We start from the raw sequence: 24541 nt of genomic DNA, 5'->3' as shown, positions 1-24541 counted from the left end.
AGCCTTTGGGAGTGTGCACAAGTCAGAAAATGGCGACAGCGGCCTCAGGCCCAAAGCCTGTCTAAACTGTTCTCTCTAGGCTGCCCCACTCCAGGACCAGACTCCAGACCTACAAGTCTGGGTCCCAAACTCCCTTCCCCCTCGACAGACCCAGCCTAGAAGCTGGGTTTCCTGCCCGCCCAGGCCCCTGCTTGGGGCGGGTGGAGGAGGGGATGGCATTTCCTGGCGGGGCCTCAGGCAGCGTCACCAGCTCCTGGACACTCGGACAGCAGCGCTGACCGACAGGCACCAGATGCTATTTCGGGCGGCGCCCCGCTTAGAGCGCAGTTTCCGTTTTTTTCCACAGACTGTCGGAAACGGGAGGGGGAGGGTGTAGACGTCAGGAGCCCCAAGAGGGGGTGGGGGGACAGGTCAAGAACTGGCTGGCAGACCTGAATAGAGGCGGATGGGGAACGTCACCTCCCCACCCCGTGAACAGATGCCTGGGCACACTCTGCAGCTGGGCTGATAAAAGCCTTTCGTCCCTGTTTGTTCCCCACAGCCATTGGGCAGGACCATTGCCATTAGATAAGAGAGCAGTCTGTGGGTGCCTCAAAGGCACCTGAAGTCAAGGAACTCAAAACCAAATGTGGAATCCTTCTGTATGTCCCTTGACCTAGTCTAGGCCACCATCTAGGGAAAGAAACAGCAGAACCCCTGAGGGTTCCTGGATTTCTTCTTCCCCCTTCGCTCCCCAAATTCTTACAAACCCCGTTTTGTATCCTAAATGCATGTCATCTTCATCTGTGTCTTGCCATCTCTCCCGCCAGCACCCCAGTCCATGCTCCAATCTCTCTCCCCTGGAACACTGCGTTGGTCTCACGACTGATCTCCCCACATCCTTCCCACCCACGCACACCTCTTCTCCACCTTGCAGCCAAAGAGCTTTCTAGAAGTGCAAATCTGATCCTCTGTAGGACACTCGACCCACCCTCAAACCAAATAAACAAAATGATTCCCCGAAAAAGCCTTAGAATTGTTCACAGGCTTACTCCAGCCATACCGGACTCTTTTCTGTTCCTTTCATGAATCTGAAACCCTTCTGCTTTAGCCCTTGACCCACCCAGAAGGCTCTCAATGCTCACATTTCTACCCACTCCTCCTTAGATCCCACTCTGAGATCTGAATCCAGGCACCCTTCCCTCAGGGAAGCATTCCCTGGTTGGGCTCTCTGATATCAAAACGGCCAAGCCCCCTTTCTGCAGGGGCTTGGAAATGTGAAATGACTTGCTCAACGGTGCTGCATCCCAAGGGTGGCAGAGCCGGGCTCTGAAGTCAGAATTATATGACTCCCACCCTTCCTATTAAGTGACGACAGCCAAGCAAAGGCAATGAGGACCGGAGGAGGGAGAGATTAAAGCCAACCCTTTGCATTGAGGCTTCAGGCAGGAAGTGGCAGAAAGGTTGAGAGGAAGAGGACAATAAGGCAAAAGGACCAGCTGAAACTAAGGCACAATGGAGGGAGAGTTTGATTTGATCAGAATGGGTGAGGTGGGGCTGAGGCTATGTAGAGAGGGTGAGAGTTGGAACCCCTCTGCAGGGTCCCTGCTGAGCAGTTAATGTAGCTGGGCCAGGAGAGGCCTGGGGGCAAGTCCAGTTATTAGACTCTTTTTCTCAGGACATGGGTGCCCTTTTTCCATGGGATTCTGTAAAAATTACCAATATCCGCATGGCACCCCGACTTCCCCAAGAGAGGAACAGAGGGGACAGGCTGCGCTGAATTAACTATATCTTCACAGAGAGTTATCCTGATGGCCAGGGAGGGTCCAGGACTCAGACTGCAGTCACACTCGGGCCTCAGTCCTTCACTGGGACTCAGTCCGTGACCAGGCAAGGGGCTTTTCCCTAGCTCTCAGGTTCCAAAACAGCGAAAAAACAAAGATGCTGGAAGGACAAAGCAGCCTGGCATGATGGGTAGAGCTGTGGACTGGAAACTGGTTACTTGAATTTGGGTCTTTGGGTATTGGCTTTTCCTGTAGGTCATTGTAAGCTTTGGCCAAGTCACACCTCTCCAAGCCTTTTTTTTTTTTTCTCTCCCTATAATGATAGCCTCCATGCAAATGCATATGATGCCATCCTGGGCTCTGGGCTGGGTGAGATTTCATAGATTATCGTCCTCACCACCACCTTTTAAAGATCATTTTATTTAATCCTCACAACAGCTCTGTGAGGTACATATTATCTCATTTTACAGATGAGGAAACTGAGGTTCAGAACTAAGTGACTTGTAAGATTTCGGCCTGTGCTGTTTCCACTCCACCATAAAAAAAAAATGACCCAGATCTCCTCCATGGACTGAGCCCCAGTTCCCACCCTCCCTGAACACAGATTTCTACCCCACAGGGTAGAACTTGGTCCCTGCAATGACTTGAGCCCAGATCCCTTCTCCAAGCCTGGGCTCTAGCTGCCCTTCTTCAATAGCTGGGTTCCAGAGAGGACTCTAGGGCTAAATTTGCTTCAAACCCAGACTCCACCAACTAGATATGTAGCATTGGGAAAGTTACTTTTATTCTCTGTGCCTCAGTTTCCTCATCTGTATGTTGAAGATAATAACAGCATCAACCTCTTAGGATTGTTTATGAGAACTAAATGAGTTAATATTTGTAGAGTGCTGAGAACAGTGCTTTAGTAGCAAGATTGAAATGTTTAAAATATTATGGGAGGAGGGTTATTTAAGCTCAGGACTCAGCCTGAAATGCAGTAGAATGGACATTTTACACTAATTCAAAAAGACATACACATCCATATGTTCATTGCAGCATTATTTACAATAGTCAAGCTGTGGAAGCAACCTAAGTGCCCATCAGTAGATGAATAGATAAAGAAAATGTGGTACATGTATACAATGGAATATTACTCAGCCATAAAAAAGAATGAAATCTTGCCATCTGCAGCAGCATGGATGGACCTAGAGGGTATTATGCTAAGTGAAATAAGTCAGACAGAGAAGGACAAATACCATATGATTTCACTTATACATGGAATCTAAAAACAAACAAAACAGAAGCACACTCATAGATACAGAAAACATTTTTGGGCCGGCCGAGTGGCTTAGCTGGTTAAGAACTCACTTGGGAGCGCCAGCTATGAGCAGCAGGGCTGCAGTTCGGATCCCACATTGAGGGCCAGTGATGTTCGCCCTCTACAGCTGAGATGATGAACAGCGGCTTGACCTGGAGCTGGGCTGCTGGGGTTGCCGGCGACGGTGTAGGCTGCAGCAGGGCTGCAGTGGGCTGCCGAGAGCCGCTGTGAGTGGCTGACCAATGACCGGCGAATGATTGCCTCACCCGGGAAGAGCACAATGATCATGCCAACATGGGCCAGTGAAGCCACGTTCTCCACAACTAGACTGAAGAACAAAAACAGCAATTTGTCTACCTGTCTGTTTTCCTTCCCCAATTCCCCAGTGCTGTTCCCCTCCCCCCAATTCCCCAATAAAATCTTTAAAAAACAAAAACAAAAAACATTTTGATGGTTGCCAGATGGGAGGGGGGTTGGGAAGATGGGTGAAAAGGGAGGGGATTAAGAAGTACAAATTGGCAGTTACAAAATAGTTATGGGGATGTCAAGTATAGCATAAGGAATATAGTTAATGTAATAACTGTAGTGTCAGATGGGCACTAGACTGATCAGAGTGATCACTTCATAGGTTATATCAATGTCTTATCACTATGTTTTACACCTGAAGCTAATATAATATTGTATGTCAACTGTAATGGAAAAATAAAAATATTAAAAGGAAAAAGAATGGACATTCTCATCTCTCCACTGACACTAGTTCTGCCCCCATAGAGCTTCTGGTGTGAGCTCAGTCCACGACATCCAGGCAAGCAGGCTCCATTTTAGAGTGGAAAAGAGCCAAGGCTGAAAGAGGTGGGGGGCCAGGGAAGAGCTGGGGAGCTTTCCAGTAAGAGCAACTGCCCATTGAAATCTGGTGTCTAGGACACTGGAGAAAGAATAAATGGGGGTGGGGGTGGGGGTAGGAGTGATGGTTTTCGTGTTGTGGTCTTCAGAGACAGGGACAGAGTGCTGGGATGAGAGACGCTGAAGAAAGGTGTCTGGAAGGCCCAGGTAGAGACTGTGGTGGTGGGGAGCCCGGGTACCCGAAAGGCTTCGGGATCAGAAATGGGGCTGGATCCGGCAGGTCCTAGACAGCGCGTCCAGCTCTGCGCGGCGCATTCCCCGAGCGGGTCCCATTCCCGCGAAACCAGTCCCCGCTCCCTCCGGTGAAATTGCCAAATTAAAATGAATCATTTGGCCCATAATGGCTGAGGCGCTTATCGGGGGCGAGCGGACCCGCGGCAGCGCCTTATCTCCGCGGCACACACGGCCCCGGCGCGCCTTGGCCCATGCTAACGAGGCCTGGAACGTGAGCGGGATTAGAGCGCGTCGGTGGAGGAGCCGGGTGCGGCGCACGCGGGCGGGGGATCGCGGGCGGGGTGAGGCCTCCGCGCTAAGGACCGGGCCTCAAAATGGCCCCATGCAGCCTCCAGTAGCGGCAAAATGTGAGCATTCTGGCCTTTTTCTAGGGGCAAGCCACCTGCGGCCTCCCGCGGAATTCCCCATCAGTTGGTTCCCCGCTTTTCCCCGCTAGCAGGAGAGCTTTTCGCGCCTTTTCCCTCGGTTTCTTTCGATGGGGGGCATTTTCCACGGACGCCGTCGCGCTCGCCGCCGCCCCTCCCGCCTCGGAGACTCTCTTCCTTCCTTCCCCTTTTTCCTTACGCAATATACAGAAATGCGCGAGGCGGTGGTTGGTTTTCATTTCTTCTTCGCGGTTGTGTGCATGCGGTGGGATTGTGAGAGTGCGTGTGTGAGAGCGGTGGGCAGTGTTGACTTCTTCCGAGTGTGCTCTTCTCGGGGATCGGTTGTGGGTCCGTGTGAGATGGTGTCTGCGCTGTTTGGGGGTGTGGATTTTGATTCTTCGAGGTCCTTCTGCGTGTTTTATCGTTGTATATAAATGTTAGTTTGCCTTCTTGACATGGATCTGGTTCTGTGTGTGGGGTTATGCGGCCTTTGCAATTGTGTTTGGGTGGTTTCGTTGTTGTGTTGGGCATGTGTGATCTTGACTACCTGGGGCTGTGTGTCCGTGAGAGATTGCGTTTGACTGATTTCGTTGTCATGTTGGACAATGTGCGGGCCTGACCAAGTCGGTTTGTGGGGCAGAGTTGGGTTGTGTTTCTGTGGGGCTGGACGTGTGTGGTCCTGTCCCCTGGGCACGCAGCCTGAGTGCTTGTGTCCTTAGGAAGTGCATTTTAACATCCCTGGGGGGTGGGGGGGTGGAGGGGAGGGCGAACGAGAGATGGAGGTGCAAGCTGAGAAGGCGGCATGGAGGCAAGGAAAGGGATTTCACATTTTATTCCAAATTATGATGTATTTGGAAGCCAGTGTTGGCGTGGATGGGCAGACCGAGCCCGATCAGCGGCTGCTCTCTCCGAAGGCCAGCCTGTGCCTCGGTGTTTCAGGGATTTGCTCTTGAGTGGGAGGTTCTTCCAGGGTCCAAGCTGAGCTGCGCTCGCTTAGTCCGGCGTCTTCCAGCCGATAGCGGCCGGCTTCGGTTCCCACGGCATTCCGCTTCGTCCATTTCTGGTCAGTTTCGGGGGGTACAGCCGCCGGGGTCCGCGGGAGAGGCCCGGAAAAGACAATGGTCGCATTCTCCAGGCCTCGCGCTTCGGGTGGGGACCTTTGGGATCATCTCCAAGGAACATTTGTCCATCCCCTCCCCGGGTGAGCGACATTCCCGCGTGGGTCGGGTACCCGTCGCATCGGTGGCCAGGACCGGGCTCCGAGGGATGGGATCAATGCTGCCCTAGCTCAGGAAGAAAGGATTTTCTTTTGCCAGTTATTGTGGTTGCTAATGTCATCGTCGTAGTCATCATCATCATCATTATTTTATTTTAATTAAAATAATCGTCCAGGAGCAAAGCAGCTTTTCCCTTTTAGCCCGGATTGATAACAAAGCCGCGCTGCGGCCCCCAGCCAGCTCTGTTATTTTTAAGTTGCTGGGTTTAGGGTAGGAAAAGAAAATGGAGGCGGGACGGACACAGAGACTCGGTCATACAGCAAAAATTAATTCCGACCTAAAACACGGAGAATGAGTGGATTCCCTTTCTTCCCACCCCTCCCCCATGTGGATTAGAAGAAGAGAAAGAAAATCTCTCACGTTGGATTGAAACCGCAGGGAAGAATTATTCCTATATTTCCATCAAAGTCAGGGCAAAAAGGAGGCCTTTGCAGTTAATCCAAGATTTCCATGTGCGATCATAAACTGGATTATTTACACAAAACAAATTAAACTAAAACCTCCGGAGAGGGGAGAGGAGCAACCTAAATCTCTCTACTGCTACACCCTGGGAAGTAGTCATGGGTTTATTTTTACCCTCCCTCCCTTTGCCTTGTTTATTGCTGCGAGGAATTATTAGAATTCTCCCCTTCTCTGCGGGTCTGAACACTGAAAAATAAAAAATCGTTGTGTAGAGATGGCTGAGGGGAAGGCGGCGGAGGTTCCTTTCCTTTCCTTTTCTTCCCTTCCCGTCCCTTCCCTTCGCTTCCCTTCCCTTCGCTTCCCTTCCCTTCCCTTCCCTTTCTCTCCCTCTTAATCAGTAGGAAGAAAAGGGAACTGGATAGATCCGATAGCCAGCCCCCCATCCTCTCGGATCCGCGCGGTCCCGACTCCATTCCTGCGGGAAAGCAGCTTTTGAATTGGGTTCTGGTTTCGCTTTGGGCAGGTGGGGGTCATGGAGAGACTGGGGGGCTCCGAGGTTCTGCCCCATGGACTAGGGTTTGAAGACTGGATTCCTGATTTCCGACACACATCCCCCTACCCACTCAGGCCAGGCTGCGGACGACTCCACGCTGTGGCTGCAGCTCTGGCCTCACCCGGGTTCCAGAGCCAACCACGTAGACGTGTCAGTGCTTAGAAAACATCCCCGGTCACCCTGAACCAGATAGCCCAGTAAAAGGGTCCCAAAACGTCCCGGGCAGCCTACAGCGGGGCTGTTGTTGTTGGACTAAATAGTTATTCCTGATTGGTCATGTGTAGGGTTCTTTTTTATGGGTGGGGGGAGGCTTCAAACACCTGCAGGTTGGGGGCGGAAAGCTGTTCGTGATTCCCTGGGCTGGTTGGTGAGGACGTGAGGTAATTCCCAGCCATTGACCCCCATTTCTCTCTCTCCCTCCCTCTCGCCCTCCCTCTTTCTCTCCACCCCCATTTTTCCTGGAAACTCGTTTTGGGCGCGGCAGACCGCCGAGGACCACACCGCGGCCTGACTGCTGGTCACTCGGGGAGAGGGGGAAGCAAAGACCCCCGTCTACGACCTGGACCTTGGCTTCCGCCTCTTTCCGGCGGCGGAGTGGAGATCCTATTGAGAGGGGCCGATCTCTCTAAATATGCCCCAGGTGAGTTTGGAGAGGCGGGAACCGTATCAGTGGAAACTGTGTCCAGGAAGGCCCTGGATTCCGGTCTGGGGTGGAGGAGGCTCAGGACAGAGGATAGTCCAGTCTCAGATGGAGGCGGAGGAGAGGACGAACCCAGAACTGGGAATTCGGGATCTTACTCTGCTGCAGACTGTGGCCTCTGTGATTGTGGCTTCCAGCAGGGCCCTTTCCTTTTTGGACCTTGGGTAAAAACAGCTAGTTGGACTTAGTTCCCCCAGGCTGCTCCCGTCGGTCCTGGTTCTGTGGACTGTTTCCCAAGGCTCATAACCTTGGAGCGGCTATATCCGGGTGGTGCAGGCTGCGTGCGCTGGGGGCTCCGGAGCAGAGAGATGGCCGCAGCCATCCTGGCTAGCGCAGTCCCAACTCGGGTGGGCCTTGACCAGGGCCTAAGGCCTAGGGCGGGGTCGCGCTGGAATCCCCCCTCCCCCCTCCACTCCCAGAGCGGCGGGGAAAGCGGTTCAGCTCACTGGAGATGTTGGTTCTTGCGCATGCTTGGGGCTCCCCCAGGGGGTCTTGCGGGTGTGGGTGCAGTGTGAGGACAGGAGACCTGGTTTAAGGCGGTGGCTCTAGCCCCTGGCACAGCAGAGGCTATTTTTATAAAAGAAATTCTTCATTTCGGAATTGGGAGCTGCCCGAGACCCGGTGCCTGCCCCCCAGGAGTTCCCCGGGTCCCGTGTCTTGTTCAGACACACACAGAAACGTTCTAGCGGTTGGCAACAGATGAGAATCTGGTGTTTGGGGCTGCGAGGTGGGTCTTGGCCACACAAAGAATAATTGTCTTTGGTCAAATACCCTAGTGCCATTCAGTTTGAAACCTTCTCCCCCTCCCTTCGTCTCCCCTAAATAAAAACAAATAAAGAAAAATCACTCAGGCTTTGCTTTTAGTAATCTTAACCAAAGCCAAGTGATGGGGTTTAGTCGCTGAAAACCGACAACCGAAGGTGCTTGTGAGTCCTCCGGTGGCTTCCTCTGGAGCTTGGACCCCTGGCCTGGGTGATCCTGGTTGCAGAAAAGCCCGCCGGGTTTTCCTGAGGTCCGGGGAGGGGCGGGCAGTGCTGGGCCACAGACCCTGGGGACCAATCATAGGTTTCCCACAGAACGCCTCAGAGATATAGATATTTATAGACATCTGGAGAGGGCATTTAGGGCCAGGGTCAACTCATCTGGAATATGTGCTCTCCTTGCCCCTCGAGGATCCGGTCCTTTGCGGAGCCAGGGAGCCATGAAATTAATCAGAGGGTATAAATGTGTCATAAGGAGAGCTTGAGCTCAGTCCGGCGATTGCAGTGCACACCATTTTTCACTCGGTTAGAAACTGGGGCTGAAGCACGTGTCACTGGGCATACCACAAATTGGGACAGAAAGGTAGGGAGCCAGCACATTGGAGCTTGTTTGTTTTGCCATAGGATGGTGTATTTCTGATGCATTTCACTGCAGCAGGGGAGCCAGGAGGACCTGACTGGTATACCTTGGGTGCATTTCTAGCAACCAAAGTATCTTGGCGGTCCCATTCTGTGGATACAGATCTATTGTTTCCGCCATAATCGTAAACTCGCTTCCAGCGAAGCGCTGCGAACCCAGTGCCTTTGCAGCTCAGTGTACATCACGTCTTGGGGAATTTTGTTGTTTCCGGGCCGGGCTGCAGGGCAGGCAGACCCAGGGAAGGAGTGCAATCTGAATGGCGATTCTACATCAGCTTGTGTATTTGGTAGCTATTGAGCTGAGCTCCAGAGGAGGTTTCAGAAAGTCTGGTCTTTCTTTCTGCCACGGAAAGATGGTACCTAGGCCGACTCTGGTCCTGAGCATGGTGCAGTGGCAGAATGGGAGATCAAGGGCTGCCGTGAAAGACGAGATGGACTCTGCTTGAGGACGAATTGGATTTTTGTGTATTTATTTTCTGCTATAAAATACCCCAATTATATAATCCGAGAGCAGAAACCTTATTTTGAATATTTTATGAAGATTGTCAATTTGGTTATATTTTTATTTTATTTTTTAAATAAAACAACTTACAAGCATCCCCAACCTCTGGACCCAGAGTCTTATGTTTTTGTTTTTTTGTTTTAGTTTTTGATGGAGCCTGGCTCCATCATCAATAAAGTAGGGTGATGGAAGATCCTGAGCAAGTGCCCCTGGGGAGTGGAGCCTCTGTGGTCACCCTGGATTATGGTTGTGGAGGAGAGGAGTGTCCTTGGCTCCGGGGGTATATATGGGAGGACATATATGAAGGATAGTGCAGACAGAGGGAAATCAGAGTTCTGGTCCTGCTCTGTTGCAAATCATTGTATTTGACCTTGGGCAAGGCAGTAGTAGTCACCTCGACCACCCAGTCTCCATGTCAATAATAATGTTTACTTGAGCATTTGCACAGTGCTTTTTAATGTATAAAGGAGGTATTCCTCCCATTTCCCAGAGAACAACACCAAGGCGGAATGGGGACTGGGGAATACCGGAAGAGTTTAAAGGCTTTCATGACACCCCTTCCCGTGTCATGCAGGAATGGGAATTCAGACCTCAGCAGCCTCCATACTGCCTCAGCCCGGATTCCCTGCCAGACCCCACCCCACTTCTGAGTCCAGCTGATCAGAAGGAGGTGGAGTGTGCAGGGAGATAGGGCCGGGATCATCTTCCCTTCCTGATGTCTCATCTCCGGCCGGCTGGGTGGGAGTAAATACTCCGCTAGGGTTTCCAGCAGCTGCACAGAATAGAATACACGGTGGGTTTGCTTAGTGTAGACAGACACCCCTGCAGGAGATGAATATATATTGAATGGGGGTGCTGGTTCCTCTGGCAACTCTCCGAATTGGACTTCAAGTCCTGTAGCCTCCATTCCCTAAACTCCCTAGTTGCAACTCACCAGGTTTCTGGGCGAATGTGTGTGGCGGTGGGCTGGGGCGGGCATTGCTGAGAGGTGAGGGTTCGAAAAGCACCCACCTCCGCGGGACAGAGTCCCCGCCAAAACCAAAAGGAGGCGGCGGGAGGAACTCGGTCGGGGATTTGTTCCCTCCTCTTCCCTTGCAGCCTGAGAAGGGGACGGGGTGATACTTACTTCTTTCTCGCTTCTTTCTACATTTCCTTCCTCCTTTTTTTCATTCTGTTTTTCTTTCGCTGGCTGTATTCCTTTTCTTCCGATGTCTCTGTCGTCTTTCTCCGTCTCTGTCCTTCTGGCTCGCAGTCTCTGTGTCCCAGGCACCCTCCCTGCTACTCCCAAACCAGAGACCCCTTTGCCCTCCCGCCCCTGCCCCGCCAGGGCTTTAGGCCCCGAGGGCAAGTGTGTGTCCACGTGGCTCTAAGTTTATCGCCTTTCCCCGCGTCTGGGAGCGTGAGTTTCTCTTTCTGCCCTTCACCCCCTTACCCCACCCCACGTCGGTGGGCTGAGGGCGGTTGTCAGAGCGGGCCTCCGCTTGTCTGTCTGTCTGCCCGCAGGATGACGGAGCGGCCGCCGAGCGAGGCGGCACGCAGTGACCCCCCGCTAGAGGGACGGGAGGCGGCCGAGGCCCGCATGGCCCCCCCGCACCTGGTCCTGCTGAACGGCGTCGCCAAGGAGACGAGTCGCGCGGCCCCAGCCGAGCTCCCGGTCATCGAGCTGGGAGCTCGCGGCGGCCCGGGGGGCGGCCCCGCGGGTGGGGGCGGCGCCGCGCGAGACTTAAAGGGCCGCGACGCGACCGCGGCCGAAGCGCGCCATCGGGTGCCGACCACCGAGCTGTGCAGACCTCCCGGGTCCGCCCCGGCGCCCGCGTCCGCCCCGGCGCCCGCTGAGCTGCCCGGCGACGGCCGCATGGTGCAGCTGAGCCCGCCCGCGCTGGCGGCCCCCGCCGCCTCCGGCCGCACGCTGCTCTACAGCCTCAGCCAGCCGCTGGCCTCGCTCGGCAGGTCAGGGCCTGGCGGGAGGGCGGAGGAGGGGGTGCAGGCAGTCATGGGCTCCCGGGGCTCCCCGCGTGCACTTCGGGGATGCACGGCTGGAGCGCAGGCAGAGAGGGAGGGGCTGTTTTAAACTCACAGGCATCAAAACCTAGAAACTGGGTTCCCCGTGTGCAAATGAGAAAGGAGCTGTCTGTGAGTGAGTGTGTGTGTGTGTGTGTGTGTGTGTGTGTGTGTGTGTGTGTGTGTGTGTGTGTACACACACACGCATGGGCAGGTGTGCGGGTGCCTTGTGACTGCGGCGCGCCCGGGTGTGTGTAAGTCAAGATGGGGGAGTGCAGGCATGTGGCTGGGTGTGAGTAGACGCGCCGTGTGCTGTGTGGCTAGAGGGCAAGGCACGACAGAAGGGAGTTGAGTGAGTGGGGGCACCAGGCAAGAGTGTGTCTGAATGCACTCCGCTGCGAAATTCTTTTGAAAACTACAGCCCTCTGTGGACAGGTAAGAGATAAGGATGTGAGGGTGGTAGGGAGTGTGCCCCCTCTGCTGCATCTGAATCTCTGCTCCAGAGCCCTCCGGGGGAGCGGATCCCTTTCTCCTCTCCCTAGCCCTTCTGTCCCCAGCTGTGGTCTCGGGCCCCAAGCCTTTCCTCCCCTTGATGTGCCGCTGTCAATTTCCTTGCTGGGGCCACTGACATGGTGGAGAGATGGGGAATAGGCAGATGAGGCAGGGATACACAGTGTGGGGCAGTTGGTGAGTCTGCAGGAGACTGGAGAAGGAAGCTATAGAGAGCCCAGGGTTGGTGATGGGGGTGGCATGTCAGCGGTGGTGAGTCAGGGTTTCCTGTCGGTTGTCTATCCACAGGACCCCACAAGGTCTGGGTGAAACTGGGGTGAAGTTGGGGAGGAGGGGACAGTGTGCCCTTTTGTGGTGCTAGAGTTGCATACCACTAGGTGTGAAGGCCACGTCTGCCTGTGTAAGCACCTGTTTGGGAGTGGAGGTTGTCTGTGGATTGTGTGCTTGTATTAGGGGAGGGGAGTGTGTGTGTGTGTGTGTGTGTGTGTGTGTTTTCATGTTCCTGTCTCCAACTCAGATGTGATTCTGAAATAAGGGACCAGGGTTGCCCTTGTTTTCCCAGGGGTGGGGGGTGGGGGCTCAAGAACATGCAGAAGGATCTAAGGAGCCTCTGTCTCACCTCCACCCTACATGTGATGGTGTGATCTGCCTGCTCCCTCCCACAGTGGGTTCTTTGGGGAGCCAGATGCCTTTCCTATGTTTGCCACCAACAACCGAGTGAAGAGGAGACCCTCCCCATATGAGATGGAGATTACTGATGGTGAGTCTACCCACCCCCACCTTTGTTATTTGCCCCTCATGTTAGTTAGAATTCTCTAAAGAAGGGATCATGGGGACTACTCCTAGGTGTCTCACATGGATGGGCAGGCTGCTTTGGAACACCAAACTGCCAAAGTTCTCACCCTGCTACTGAGCACCATGGGACTAGGGAAGAGGGGACATGGGAGTGAAGACACATTTGTGGTGCTTAGCCCAAATTTCCAGGGTCAGTTGCTGTCCCCACTCTGATTCCGTTCCTATACTTGGCAAAGATCCCGGGGGGGGGTTTGAAAGGGGGGGGAGCAGAAACACAAGGTGCCCCTACTCTAAAGACGGACCCTCAAGGATTCCCTACACTTCCTTGCAAGTCCTCTTTGGAATCTGGAGTCTGCTCCCTGCCTGGAATTGCACCTTCAAGGGTCTCCTCCCAGGTCCCTACCTACATGGTGGGGCTTTCTTGTTCCACACTCAGGGCTGAGACCTGGAGTTCCCTTCCTGACATCATAGATTCGATGCTGCCTCTTTGCTTCCAAGCCTTAGCCCTGCTATTATGAATTGCTTGAGTAGTCTTTGGCCCTGAACTTGAGGGAAGGGGTTGAATGAGAGGAAGATTTGGAGGACCCTTTCCTTCTTCCCAAGGTTGATCTGATGTAGCCAGTAGGGCCCAGAGCCAGGGGGCAGGAGAACAGGCTCTTAGAGCTGAGGGACATGGAGGAAATCCCTGGAGCTCCCAGTGCTCAGCCTGGCTGGGACCTGGGTTCCTGAAGGAAGGGTACCTGAGGCCTTGCAGCCAGGCTGGGATTTATCCAAGGGGCCATTGCGAGGAATGTGTATGGAGCTGGAGCTTCCGGAAGGGAGTCCTCTGTGGTCTTCTGGAGAGGAAAGGGGCTAGAGTCTGGACAAGGAAACAGGCCTCAAAAGACCCAACCAGCGGCGGGGAGGAGGGGGGCACAGGGGCATAAGGTCAAGAGGGAAGTATGTTGGGGGGTTAGTGCTGCTAGGTTAGAGAGGGGGGGTGGGTATACCAAACAGGAAGCAGGCAGGACCAGCCATGACGTTCTCCAGGGAAGAGGCATTTTCTACAAAATGCAGAGGCAATGGAAATCAAGCACAGAGGAGAGGAAGGAGGTGATGGAAGGGGCAAGGGCTTGTGGGGAGTGCAGGAAGATAGGGAAGCCATTGCCCATAATGTTACCTATATTTACTAAGCACCTACTCAGTGACTGGCCAGAGAGAGGGGACATAGAGGGTTGGACAGACTCAGAAAAGAGGAAGGTGGGGAAAGGTGGGTAGTTCTCTGGGAAGGAGACAGAAAAATAGGCGGAAATGGGGGTGAAGGGGACAGGATAAATCCACAGACTTTGAAATCAGATATTTAACCAAAAAGAGTGCATAGAAGTGGCACCAAGGCAAGGTCTAAAGCTAGGACTTACTGTGGGTCCTGCTGCTGAACTTCTCTGTGCCTCAGTTTCCTCGTTTGTCAAGTGGGAAGAGTAATAGCTTCCTCACAGATTGTCGAAAATGTACAATGCGGTAAAGGGTTGTCAGGGCCTGGCTCAGGGTAGGTGCTCCCTTCTGGAGCCCGTCTAGTTCTAGCTGTGACGGCAGTCATGATGCTCCCCTCCCCACCTAGGAGTTCTGTCAACATCAGCCAGCATTAGTCCTGGAGCAGGGGCTGGCTGTCTCTATGTCACAGCTGAGGGACTCCCCTCTGCCTGGATAAGAGGCGAGAGGACAGCCAGTTATTTCCTCTGAGGCACCCAGGGTAGGACTGCCCAGCAGGTGTGCCGTGTTTTTCCCAGCCTGGGTCTGGCCTTTGGCAAAGAGTCAGCTGGGCCGGGGCCTGTTGGGGTTTGGAAAGACAGCTTCAGAGGCTGTGGCAGGGGATGAGTGATCCTCCCGGGAAAATGTGTGTGTGTGTGTGTGTGTGTGTGTGTGTGTGTGTAAGTGTTCATGTGTGCAACGTACACATGTAGGAGAGAGAGACAATCAAGCAGGAAGTGTCAGCACGGATGAGCTGGGTCACAGACTGACCTCAGAGGCAAGGTCTGCCTTTGTCCTGGCCTCAGTCGCTTTAGCTGTGAAATGAGCAGTGGGTCTTAGGTCATTGACTTCTTCTTTCCTTTTATCCCCCGCCCAAGTTTACACATTCTGAGGTCTGGCTCCAGGGGTCTTCAGAAGAAAGCAAACAAATATGCCTAGACTGGCAGTTCCTTCAGTGTGCAGATCTCTCTGAGGACTGCTTGGAGCCCGGCTCTGTGCCTCAGTGTTGGGGAGGGAAGCCCAGGAACTCGGGAGCAGTAGCAGGGCCTACCTCTGTCTTCCCCGGCTTTGGGAATTGCAGGTCAGGCTTGGACATTTAGTGCAGTGCTTTGCACACATAGGTGCTAGATACATGCACACTGGTGTCTGCCCCAGCTGCACAAGTCTTAATACACAAAAGCTAGTGAATATTAGTCCAGTCTTTAATCAGTGCATTGTAGACATAGAGAGACTGAGGGAGCCCTCAGATGCCTGCCTAGAGCCTCAGGCTGAGCCTGTGCCTGGCTGTCTTTTCATTTCTCTCCTTGGGGAGAGGGCCCACAGTGTAAATCTCTCTCCTCTCATCTCTGCTATCTCCTCCATTCCCCCACCTGCCGGCATGATCAGTCAGTCGGCAAACAGTTACTAAACCTTCCTCTGTGCCTTCCATCCCCCTGAGAATCAAATCCCACACCTTCCTGCAGGACTCTATGGGACTGGACTCAGACTACTCTGATCTCACCCGCATTAATCTAGCCAGGCTGGCTTCAACCGTTTTTCAGCTCAGGGTCTTTGAACGTGTTGTTCCCTCTTCCCTTCCTGTGCCTGGCTGGCTCTTCAGCCTTAAATTCTTACCTTATAGATGTCTTACCTCCTCCGAAAGGCCGTCTCCAACCACCTCAGCTAAATGTAGTAGCTCCTTCCCATCTTTTATCTATATTCGGCCTCCTGTCTCTTTGTTATCTGTTTGCTACTTATTCATCATCTGTCATCTCCATTAAAATGTAAGCTCCATGAGGGCAGGCACTCCATCTGTTTTGTTTGCCATTATTCTTTAGTGCCTAGCACAGTGCCTGGTTGTTAGGTAATACCTGATGAACAGATAATAATAGCTGACATTTATTGAATGAATATTTAATCTGAGGCAAGTATTGTCTTAAGTACTTCGTCTGCGTTAGTTGTTAGATCCATGTGATAATCTTATGACTTGAGTGGCTAGTATTACCTCCATTTTACAGATGATGGAGCAAGGCAGAGGGAGTTTAAGTAACTTGCCCAGAGTCACTGTCTAGTGAGTAATAGTCAGGAATTGAACCCAGAAAGTCTGGCTCCAGAGTTTGCTTTGTAACTAATGCTATATGGCCTCTTGGTACAAGTGAGTGAGTGAATGAATGAATGAATGAATGAATAATATGTGGTCCCTGTCCTCAAATGTCTCACAGCCCAGAGAGAGAGAGAGAGAGAGAGAGAGAGAGAGAGAGAGAGAGAGAGAGAGAGAAGCATAGAAGCATTACAGCAATGATCAAGAGTGATGGAGATCCAGGGATTACAGGGCCGTGGTGGTTGGTTAGCTCTCTCTGGAGGGGTTGAGGGAAGTCCTCAGAGAGGAGGAAACAGATGAACTGGATTTTGAAGGATGAGTAAGAGTTTTCTAAGTAAAAGGAAAGAAGGCATTCTAGGTTTCCCAAGTTTCCCAATGGATGTTATTTCTCCTTTCCCACAGGAGAAGATGCCTTGAGAGATCCTCCAACCCACTCTCCTAATCCTTGTCCTCCTGCCCTCCAGGTCCCCACACCAAAGTAGTAAGGCGCATCTTCACCAATAGTCGGGAGCGGTGGCGGCAGCAGAATGTGAATGGGGCCTTCGCTGAGCTCCGCAAGCTGATCCCCACGCACCCGCCAGACAAGAAGCTCAGCAAGAATGAGATCCTCCGCCTGGCCATGAAATACATCAACTTCTTGGCCAAGCTGCTCAATGACCAGGAGGAGGAGGGCACCCAGCGGGCCAAGCCTGGCAAGGACCCTGTGGTGGCGGCTGGTGGAGGGGGTGGGGGTGGAGGGGGTGGTACACCCTCAGACGACCTCCTGCAGGACGTGCTGTCCCCCAACTCCAGCTGTGGCAGCTCCCTAGATGGGGCAGCCAGCCCAGACAGCTATACAGAAGAGCCTGCACCCAAGCACACGGTCCGCAGCCTCCATCCTGCCATGCTGCCCGCCACTGATGGAGCCGGCCCTCGGTGATGGGCCTGGGGCCATCCTAGACCAGCCAGGAGGATGCCCTCATGCCGTTGGGACTGTGGGCTTCAGGGCAGGTGGGTGAAGACTGGGCAACTCTGAAGCAGGGCAATGGACTTGATGAGCTTTCTGTGATGTCTGAACTTTGGGAAGCCCAAACTGTCCCTGGGGCTGGCTTTCTTCTTTCCTGCTTCAGTAGGAGAACAGAAAAATGAAGTAAAGTGGTAGGTACTTTTTATGAAGACGGCACGGTCTTCCCCCTTCCCCAGATCCCTAAGACTTCTCAAATACGAGACTCGAGTGGCACTGTTTTTGGCCTGGAGCTTGGGAGCCCTGTCTTTGCTGAGACCTGGGATTGTCAGCTCTCGCCTGAGGCATTCAGCAGCCTCTGCTTTGCCTTTAGTCCCTCCCAAGCTGGCTGGGGTGGCTTTTGTGGCCACTCTGGCCAAATATATAGGTACCCAATAGCTGCCCGTTTCTTGAGCCCCATCTTCACTCAGGCCCGTATTGGTCCATCCAGCTTGCCAGCTACTGCAGAGTCACAAGCCTCGAGGTGCCTTCTTCAGGGCCTGGCTGAAGAAGATGGCCAGTGGACTACCTGCTCCCGACTAGCCGGGTCAGAGGGTCAGAAAACACAGTAGCCCTTACTTCTTGCCCCGGGCACTGAAGTTCTGCTTTCTCCCCACTGAAACTTGTCTTACTAATCCTTGTGGCTGTGGGGACCAAGTCTGCAGCTGTGAGCATGCCCTTTGGGCTTTGTGGGAAGGCAGAGAAAGGGAAACCAATTAGAGGAAAATGAGCAAGAGCTATTTGGGCCACGTGGGCTTCAAATCCTGGTGGTGTCTCAAAGCTACCTGCCTGTATTCTCGGCTACGCATCACTTCATGTGGTGAGCAAATGCCAGTGTGCCGACGGGCATGCATTGGTGCTGAGAGTAGATGCGAGCCCCATTGGTGCATTCTGCTAGATGCTGAGAGGGCCCCCCCCTGCTGCAGGATGTATGTTTGCTGATGCTCTGCTCTGTGTTCCAAACTGAACTGAGCACAAACTCTGTCCTAGGAATTCCTGGCATTTGGGATTTCTTTCCTGGCACTGGGATTTTTGCTCAATTGCAGTGATTGGTGGGATCTTGATATGACCCAGAACCCAGCCCCAATCCTAGGACATGGGGAATCCAATTAGAGACCAGTTTAAGGTTCACTTAGCAGACTCTGCAACACCCCTCAATGGTGCAGCTTTCAGCCATCACGGGTGTGTATGGGAGGCTGGCTTAATGCAGTAGGAGTGCCCGCCTCCAAAAGTTGTACATGGCATTTCTGTAAATCAAATCTTTATCCTTCATCTTTTAAAGAAATACTACCACAAGTCCTTTTGTAAGTGAAGAATCCTTTAGTAGAGTGGACCACTGCCCCCTTGTTGGAATAAAATGCACACAAGTCCTACATACCTGTCATTGTACCCTCAAGTCACCCCAGCCATCCCCCACCAGGCTCTGCCTTTGAGGTCAGAGAAGAACGACCCCATGGCCCTGCCCAGCGCTGTGGCTGTTGGAAAAGCCCTCACACATTTTGGGTTCAGTCCAGGGCTTGCCCTCGCTGTGATGGGGCCTTGAGTACAGCCGAGTACAGCTTTATGCAGACAGGGCATGATCGCTGCTCTCCTCACCTTCCTTTTAAGTTGGGAGGTCCAGTTCTTGGAGATAGGAGCGACATGGTTAACCCTTGTAGCATTCTGACACTCCGTCCCATGTCACCTTCCCAAAATCATGTTTTGATGAACGTTCGTTGGGATGGGTTCCTTTCCAGTACTTGGCAGCTTCTGTGAGAATTCCTGTCTGTCTAAAGATGGAGCATTTGTCCTAGGTCTAAGGCTGTGTTGCTTCCTGGTGGATTAATTTGACTTGGGAGTAAAAAGTGACCATGGTGTGAACGAGTGGATGGGTTTTTGGAGATGAATCACACATTCTCTCAGGAACTCAAGCTTCTGGCTCCCTCTTCTCTCAGATTCACAGCGTGACCTGGACAAGTTCTCTCTCCGAGTGTCCGTTTCTCATCAGTACCCTGGCTTGTCTGTCCCCTAGGGCTGTGGACTGACTGGAATCATGAAAGTAGAAGCATTTTGAGACCATAAAGAACTCTGTTGCCCTTAATAGCAACCCTGCATTCGGGGTTCCCACCCTGAGTCTAGGACCTAGGCAGTGGGCCAGTCTGCCTGACTACACAGCATTTGGGTAATTTAGGTTCTAAACCACTTTTGCCTGACCTAGATTGTCCCCATTTCTCTAGGTTGATCTCATTTCTGTCTCATTCTAAGGCAAGGTATAGGACTGAGAATGGAAAAGAGATATGGGAACATGGAAAGAAGATGTAAAACATAATGCAGATACCTAAAATGGGACTGGGTAGGAAAGCACAAAGCTCCAGGTCTTCGTAAGACCTAGAAGATCCATTATTTTTATTTTCATTTCTAGCACCTCATCCCTCCACCATACCCTTCTCCTTCTCTGCCCGCTCCTCACCCATGAAGAAATGGCAACATTCCAAGAATAATATCTGTACAAAAGGGAAAATATGTAAAGGTATAAACAACAACAACATGAGGAGAGCAAAGATGACTATAATGACTAGAGGGACTCCCATCTTTTAAGAAAAGTTCATATTTTACTTGTAGTGGCAAATGACAAGATGGTACAACCTTTATCCTTTTCCAGAAACAAAACCAAGGGCACAGCATCTGTAGTCAGCTGACAACTATTTCGGCCTTTGGGGGTGGTCTGGTCGTACTTGTGATGTCAGTGGTACGTGACCCCCTGCTGAAAGCTTGCCCCCTGCCCATGTACATAGCGCAGTGTTCCTGTGGGCGGGCCCAGCACTTTCCGTCAATGTTGTACTGTACGTGATGAATTGATGAATTGCGTTGGTCTCTGCATTTTTCTGCAGGAGAGGAGTGACTGCTCCAGGTACCTTGACCTTTGTACATCCCAGAGGCCAACACTGTGGGCGTGTGACTCTTTAGCGACACAACCCATGTGGTGATCATGTGTGTATATATATAAGGATATATTGGGAAGATTTCTAAATAAAAGTTTTACAAAGGGGGCTGGACTCTGCTTGCATGTTGCATCCCTAGGCCTGAGATTTGCGACATTAAAAGGAAAGTCATGGCAAGAATCTGTGTCTCCTGAAATGGGGGGGCCTCCAGGACTCAGCTGTCCTCTGAGGGTGGGATCCCAGCCCCTACCCTGAGGCTTACCCCTTAGGGTTTCTATTCTTTTCCCTCTGCCTGGCCTCACAGAGGGGGCTTCTTCTCAGCATTGTACATCTACGCTTTCTGCTTGGGGCCGCCCCGCAGATGTTCCCCTCTGTGTTGGGTTTAGCTCCCATGGCTGGGACAGTTGCTTTTTTTTTTTTTTAAAGATTTTTTTTATTTTTATTTTATTGGGTAATTGGGGGGATGGGAACAGTACTGGGGAATTAGGGGAAGGGGAACAGACAAGTTGCTGTCGTTTTTGTTCTTCAATCTAGTTGTGGAGGACGCTGCTTCACTGGCCCAAGTTGGCACCATCATTGCGCTCTTCCCTGGTGAGGCAGATCAGTCGCCGGCTTCTGGACGGCCGCTCACTGCGGCTGCTGGCCGCTCACGCTGGCTGCTGGCTACACACGGTAGCCCATGGCAACCCACTGCCACAGGGACTGCAGCCTACGCCGTCGCCAGCGACTCTCGGCAGCCCAGCTCCAGGTTGAGCTGTTGTTCAGCATCTTAGCTGTAGAGGGCAGTGTCACTGGCCCTCATATGTGGGATCCGAACCGGGGCCCTCTGGCATCCCAAGCGAGTTCTTAACCATCGCGCCACTCGGCCGGCCCGACAGTTGCTTTTATTGTAGGTTCAGGACAGATTAAGGTCTCCCCAGAGGAAGCTCCCAAGTTCCTGATGACTCAATGGAGGTTGCAGCTCTTAAGCGTGGCTCTTGAGGATTGCGGGGAGGGTGGTACAGGTCTTACGTGGGGTTAAGGGTCAGAGGCTGAGGCTTTGGAGGTAGTGAGTGGAGGCTCAGAAATGACAATGCTGTTCAGAGGCAGGGACTTTGGATTCCGGGGAGGCCACTGCTCGGGGACTGTTGGATCGTCAGGGACCTCAGCAAGTCAGGCAGGCATTTCAATAGAGTATCAATCCTCATTTCTGTTGTTCTTTTAACAAATATTTATTGAGCATCTACAGTGGGCCAGGTATTGTTCTAAGTACTGGGGCTCCATCGGTGAAGAAAAAGAAGCACCTGTTCTTGTGGTCCTTAAATTCTAGGAGGGAGACCGTAAACACAGACACAAGCAACTATCATAAATGTGTTAATTATATAGTAAGTTGGAAGGTGATCAGAATTAAGGAAAAACGTGCCAAGGAGGGAACTCAAGAGGCCCACAGATAACGTCTGTTCCTTTGGGTGAGCCTTGCTTATCTTGCCAGTCTCTGATCGTGGGTGCCCCTGTCCTGGGACCTTCCAACTGAGTCTAGGAGGGCAAAGGCACCACAGTGCTTGGGATCATGCCCTGGCCTGTAGGGAAGCTCCTTGGCTTTTGGGAGACTATGTGCCTCTCCCTGGCCCAAGGCAAGGAGGTCCCTGGCAGCTGGGGTGGTGAGAATTAGCCCTGGGGCGGAGAGATCAGTGGGGGCTTGGTGGTAGTAGTGGTGGGTGGGCTCTGGACCCAGGGCCTGGCCTGTGCTCACGGGCCTGAGAAGGAGCATGATGAAAGGATTAGAGAGAGACAGAGACCGAGACCCAGAGGAGGCTGAGATGCAGCAGTCAGAGGTGGGAGAACAACTGGGAGAGTGTGGTGTTTCAAAAGCAAATGGTGTTTGGGGTAGAAGAAGTAGTTAGCCACGTCCAATGCCTCTGAGAGGTCAAGCAAGAGAAGGCCTGAGGTGTTGACTGGATTTGGCCAGGAGGAAGTCACTGATGACTTTGGTGAGAACAGCACCAGGGAGGAGTAGAGGTGAGAGCCTGACTGTCACGGATGGAGAATGAGGAGAGAGGAGCACCCGTGTCCAGAAGTTCCTTTCCCGGGAGAGGGCAAGGCTGTCCATGTTCAAAGAGGTCAGGAAGGGCCCAGCAGCTCTGTGGTCACCAAGGCAGACACTATGAGGCTATCGAAGGCCCAGGCTGATCAGGCCCTGAACATGGTCTCGACCAGTGTCCCCATCTCCAGATGGGGAGACAGAGGCCCAGAGAGGAAAGGAGTCTTCCCAGGGCCATGTGTCCCCTGAACAGTGGTAGTAGTAGCAGGCAGAGCAGGACCAGGCCTCCTGCCTCCCAAGACAACCTGTGTTCACCACAGGGAAGGGACCACACTCCAGGGCATTGCCTGCATGGCCTACTGATTTCTCTAGCCTCAATTCTCACCAACCTTCCCCTCATTATCTTTGCTCCTCTTGTACTCTCCTTTCTGTTTCAGGCTGCAGTTTTCCCCTTCTATAACTGTCCAGTTTTTGCACCTTTTGTTTCTACCCATCGTCTGCTCCTTCCTTTCATCTGGTTAACTTGTCCTCAGCATCCAGGAGACTGTCCCGACGCTATGGGGTCAGCCGCCTCCTTTGTGTCCCTACAGCCTTCCTTCCCTCTGTGCTGCCTATTGTTTGTCCACTTATCTGCTTCCTGACTCAAACACAAGCTCCTTGCGGGTGCACCATGTCTGATTTGTGTCTTTGCCTCTGGTGTCCTATGTCAGACCTAGCACAGGTCCCTTTCAACATTTGCTCTATGAAGGGGATCCCCCGTATAGAATCTTCTTGCTCAGCTTTGAGGGTAACATGTAAGGGTGGAAGGGGGTGGATGGGTGGGAGACAGGATCATTTCTACAAAGATGCCAGCTCCAGTGACCCCACCTAACACCATGGTTGTGGGCTGGTAAGGGGCAGGTGGACAGCTCTGTCCCTTGGGTGGCAGAGGGCCATGGACTGCTTTTGTTGCTGGGAGGAGTAGGGAGGTGGTGGGGGCGGGGGGACGGTATGAGCTTTCTTGAGCTGGGCCCCAGCAGCCTGGTTATCGTACTGGACCTGGGTGGGGTGAAGGGGTGGGTGTTTATCTGGTCTACTCATAGCAGCTTTGCCTCTTCATGTTATCCACTACCACCTTCCTAGTTGCAAAACACTGGACTGTTCCCCCACATCCAGCATGCCCCCTGTGGCTCCATGGTCTGTGTGAGCCAGGCAAGCACCTCTGACCAGCTTGCTAGGGACCGGTCATGGTGCCGGGCCCATTATTCAGCAGTAGGGGTTCGGCCATCATGTGTCGGAGTAAGGAAAGGATTGCCCAGGGCATCCTCTCCACTGTCCAAAGAAGAAAATGAGGGCTAGTGAGGGGGTGGGGCTTCAGCCAGGGGACCCAGGATTTGAATTCAGGTCTGACTCCAGTGCCAGTGCTTGCTGTCCCTCAGGAGAGGAAGAAGATACAGCCAGTGGGGAGCTGGTGTTCTTAGAGCAGGTAGGCCTGTGCTGTGCTGTGCTGTGGGAGAGACAGCAGTTCAGCATGTCCAGCCATCTGCCCAGGGCCATGAGTAGTGTGGGCCTTGGAGAGCTTGCCTGCAGAAGCAGGCTCGGCTCAAAGACAGGCTCATGGGTGGGATTGAGCAGGAGAAGCAGCTGGGCCACAGAAAGACCTAGGCCTTTGGGGTCAGTCTCACCTGGGTTTAAGACCCAGAGCTGCCATTTACTGTACCTGGTTTGTGACTTTGGGTAAATCATTTAACCTCTCTGAGCTTCACTGTCCTCATCTGTTAAATAAAGATATTGACACCCATCTTACAGGGCTGTCAAGGGGTTTCAAAATAATATATGTCAAGTGCTTGTGCTCCGTAGAAAGCAGCCTTGTTAGACCCCATTGTTGGAATGGGGTTGGGTGGGGCTGTGCTTGGGAATGGCTGAAGAGAGAAAGAGGGCAGAGGGAGAAGGGGGAACATCAATTCATCAGAGCAGGAGGAATTCCTCTGGACCTGTCCCATGCTGGGCAATGCTGGGGAGAAGCAAGGGACTTTCCCTGTCCCTGTCGTAGGGGGCTGGGTGGAAATGGGGTGTACGGAAGTGCTGCGAGGGAGGCCCAGTTGTTTTGGAGACCTGGCTCTGGCCGTGGAGGCCCAGAGTAAATGTTTGAGGAGGTTGCTGGAGAAGGCTTCCTGAAGGAGGTGCTATTTCCTTTCTTCCAGGTGCCTTTGCAGGGAAGCACAGTGCGTCCTGAGCCCCAGCGTCTTCTCCCAATGTCAGATGCGAGCTGCTCCAGGGATACTGGTCCTCCCCCCTGGGTGCCCTACTCCTGCCCAGGACACCTGGGATCAGGCAGGGCTGGGCTGCTGCAGCTACCCAGTGCCCACTGTGACATTCTCTCTGGCTCCCTCCTCCTTTCTCTCCCCACTCACTTAGTCCAAGCCCTGCCTCCCTCCCCAGCTCCTGGCCTTCTCTGTCCACACAATAACAGGATGTGATCCGTTCGTGGAGAGGAAGTGGGGAGGACGGGCAGTGCTGATAGCGCATTTCTGACTCTCCACACCTCCCCTCCCCTTTGGACCAGCCCCCAAAGTTGCCTCCTCCCCAAGGTCCTGCCCACGCCTCTCTCTGGGTTAGAGAGGGATGAA

At 53.0% G+C, this 24541-nt stretch overlaps 1 protein-coding gene across 11 annotated transcripts; it reads left to right on the top strand.

Moving 5' to 3' along the window:
- Positions 1-4445: 4445 nt before the first annotated feature.
- TAL1 (TAL bHLH transcription factor 1, erythroid differentiation factor) lies at positions 4446-24133 on the top strand. Of its 11 annotated transcripts, none has more exons than XM_019624761.1 (5): positions 4446-4544; positions 7279-7434; positions 10900-11346; positions 12573-12667; positions 16474-20014. In XM_019624761.1, exons 3-5 carry the CDS (start codon positions 10901-10903, stop codon positions 16926-16928), a joined length of 996 nt encoding a protein of 331 aa, XP_019480306.1. In that variant the 5' UTR covers positions 4446-4544; positions 7279-7434; position 10900; the 3' UTR covers positions 16929-20014. The 11 variants fall into 11 exon arrangements, 9 of the variants coding, with proteins under 9 accessions (XP_019480306.1, XP_019480308.1, XP_019480307.1 ...); XR_002121974.1 differs by lacking the exon at positions 4446-4544 and adding an exon at positions 24116-24133 and having other exon boundaries at positions 4735-7434; positions 16474-16999; XR_002121973.1 differs by lacking the exon at positions 4446-4544 and having other exon boundaries at positions 4735-7434; positions 16474-16999; positions 19862-20014.
- The last annotated feature ends 408 nt before the right edge of the window (positions 24134-24541 follow it).

This window comes from Hipposideros armiger, unplaced genomic scaffold (assembly GCF_001890085.2).
Source record: "Hipposideros armiger isolate ML-2016 unplaced genomic scaffold, ASM189008v1 scaffold_605, whole genome shotgun sequence".
Classification (NCBI taxonomy): domain Eukaryota; kingdom Metazoa; phylum Chordata; class Mammalia; order Chiroptera; family Hipposideridae; genus Hipposideros; species Hipposideros armiger.
This window is presented reverse-complemented; position numbering and strand designations above follow the sequence as displayed.